Source organism: Leuciscus leuciscus (assembly GCF_965113295.1).
Source record: "Leuciscus leuciscus genome assembly, chromosome: 21".
Classification (NCBI taxonomy): domain Eukaryota; kingdom Metazoa; phylum Chordata; class Actinopteri; order Cypriniformes; family Leuciscidae; genus Leuciscus; species Leuciscus leuciscus.
In genome coordinates this window covers 35,648,953-35,651,452 of record NC_138745.1, presented here as the reverse complement: position 1 = coordinate 35,651,452, position 2,500 = coordinate 35,648,953, and the positions used below count along the sequence as shown (strand labels likewise).

Below are 2,500 nucleotides of genomic sequence, written 5' to 3'. Positions count from 1 at the left end.
ACATTCATTAATTACTTTAAGGTATTCGTAAAGTAAACTTACACTTTAAAAAATGTTCAAATTAAACATATAGTGTCATTGATATAACAAATAGTTTCACTACAATATAAAATTACACAACCGTATAAATGAAAACACTGTACAAATGCCACTGTACATTTCAAGAACATTGCAAAATAATAGGTTTATAAACATTATTAGATCTGCTGTCATATCTTGGGAATAGAATGGAATATAAGAATGATGGAGAGAGTTTAAACATGTTTGTTCAGGCTCTGTGTTTCAGGTGTGTGAATGAGGGCAGGTAAACTCATGTTGTCATGTTCTCAGGTGTGTGTGTGTATGAGCACAGGTAAACTCATGTTGTCATGTTCTCAGGTGTGTGTGTGTATGAGCACAGGTAAACTCATGTTGTCAGGTGTGTGTATGAGCACAGGTAAACTCATGTTGTCAGGTGTGTGTATGAGCACAGGTAAACTCATGTTGTCAGGTGTGTGTATGAGCACAGGTAAACTCATGTTGTCATGTTCTCAGGTGTGTGTGCGAGCACAGGTAAACTCATGTTGTCAGGTGTGTGTATGAGCACAGGTAAACTCATGTTGTCAGGTGTGTGTGTATGAGCACAGGTAAACTCATGTTGTCAGGTGTGTGTATGAGCACAGGTAAACTCATGTTGTCATGTTCTCAGGTGTGTGTGCGAGCACAGGTAAACTCATGTTCTCAGGTGTGTGTATGAGCACAGGTAAACTCATGTTGTCAGGTGTGTGTGTATGAGCACAGGTAAACTCATGTTCTCAGGTGTGTGTATGAGCACAGGTAAACTCATGTTGTCAGGTGTGTGTGTATGAGCACAGGTAAACTCATGTTCTCAGGTGTGTGTGTATGAGCACAGGTAAACTCATGTTCTCAGGTGTGTGTGTGAGCACAGGTAAACTCATGTTGTCAGGTGTGTGTATGAGCACAGGTAAACTCATGTTGTCAGGTGTGTGTATGAGCACAGGTAAACTCATGTTGTCAGGTGTGTGTGTATGAGCACAGGTAAACTCATGTTCTCAGGTGTGTGTGTGTATGAGCACAGGTAAACTAATGTTGTCAGGTGTGTGTGAGGGAAGACATGCTGGTTTTCTCCAGGATCCAGTGATGGTAGTTGCTCACTTTAGTATAAACACCAGGACGAAACTGTCGGGAACATCCCTCTCCCCAGCTCACCACACCGAACAGGATCGCACGGCCTCGGACACGACACACCAGCGGCCCGCCGGAGTCACCCTGAACAAACACACACGAGCACACACTGATTCTCAGAGATCACAGTTCACTTGTGCCAATATACACTACTGTTCAGAAGTTTTAGATTCGTAAGATTTGTTTATGTTTTTAAAGCTACACTGTAAGATTTTCTCCCATCTAGCGGTGAAATTGTTTATGACTACCAACTGAATATTACTTTCTAGCCCCTCCCATTCCGAGGGCGTTTTAACTCCTACGGCAGTCGTGAGTAATCTCCCCCTCGCATTCGTCTCGGTGCCACTGAGTGTAAAAACGCGAAAGGCGAAGCTTGAATTTCCAGGTTTGTCCCTCTTTGGCTAATGTATTTTCAAGATGGATGCGCAACATGGCTGCCGCCATTCAAGCGACTCGCTCGTATGTATTCTAAATGGCAGATTCTACGCTTGCGAGAATACTTGATTAGTTGGTAGAAATAATTACACATTAATATTTTCAGCTGTTTTCTATGTGAATATATAGTAAAAGTGTAATTTATTCCTGTGATCAAAGCTGAATGTTCAGCATCATTACTCCAGTCTTCAGTGTCACATGATCCTTCAGAAATCACTCTAATATGATGATTTGATGCTCAAGAAACATTTATGATTATTATTATTTACAATATATTCACATAGAAAACAGTTCTTTTAAATTGTACAAATATTTCACAATACTACTATTTTTATTAGGGCTGGGTAAAAAATATCGATTTCTCGATTTTAATCGAACCTCATTTTTACGAACCGATAAGCCCTGAAGGCATTTTTAGAGTTGTTTTGTCTGAGTGACACACACAAAAGTAAAGACTCATAACTCCAAAACTATAACAAGGAGAGTCAAAAGTTAGGTATCGTTTGATAGAACACTTAAAAAAAATGTGAAAATATAAATTACATTACATTTGGACATTCTCCTGCCGAGAAACTGCTGATAAAAAAAAAAAATATATATATATATATATCATTTTTTAAGGGGTTAAATCCCAAGAATCGATTAGTCATCCTGTTTTCAGCTGATGAATAAATGTAACATTGTAGCGCTGCATCCCATCCAATAAATCACAACAATCTTCGTGCTTTGCTACTATTGATATGAAACAAAGTCTCAGATTTCAAATTACGTCCATTTTCTTACGAAATTCAAAAACATAAATGCCGTTTTGGCGTGAGATCGCTCTGGCTCAGCTCTAGAGAAGCACATGATCTTCTCTTCCACCTTAATAACACCAGTT

The 2,500-nt window shown here is 39.2% G+C and overlaps 1 protein-coding gene and 1 long non-coding RNA gene across 5 annotated transcripts in view; one reads left to right on the top strand and one right to left on the bottom strand.

Moving 5' to 3' along the window:
* LOC309485572 overlaps nt 1–1,201 on the top strand; it is a 1,243-nt gene extending 42 nt beyond the window's left edge. Inside the window, exons 1-4 of one of the 2 annotated variants that reach the window (XR_014201220.1) lie at nt 1–492; nt 571–648; nt 689–1,018; nt 1,097–1,201. The exon at nt 1–492 is cut by the window's left edge and continues 42 nt beyond it. This is a non-coding gene — a long non-coding RNA (uncharacterized lncRNA). Of the gene's footprint in view, nt 493–570; nt 649–688; nt 1,068–1,096 lie in introns of those variants that run through there. The other variant, XR_014201221.1, reaches the window with a different exon arrangement.
* plaub (plasminogen activator, urokinase b) overlaps nt 1,093–2,500 on the bottom strand; it is a gene marked incomplete at its 3' end in the record, with an annotated part of 12,602 nt that continues 11,194 nt past the window's right edge. For all 3 annotated transcript variants that reach the window (XM_082152452.1, XM_082152450.1, XM_082152451.1), the window contains one exon: nt 1,093–1,269. In XM_082152452.1, the coding sequence (XP_082008578.1) occupies nt 1,093–1,269 (177 nt within the window). The remainder of the gene's footprint in view (nt 1,270–2,500) is intronic.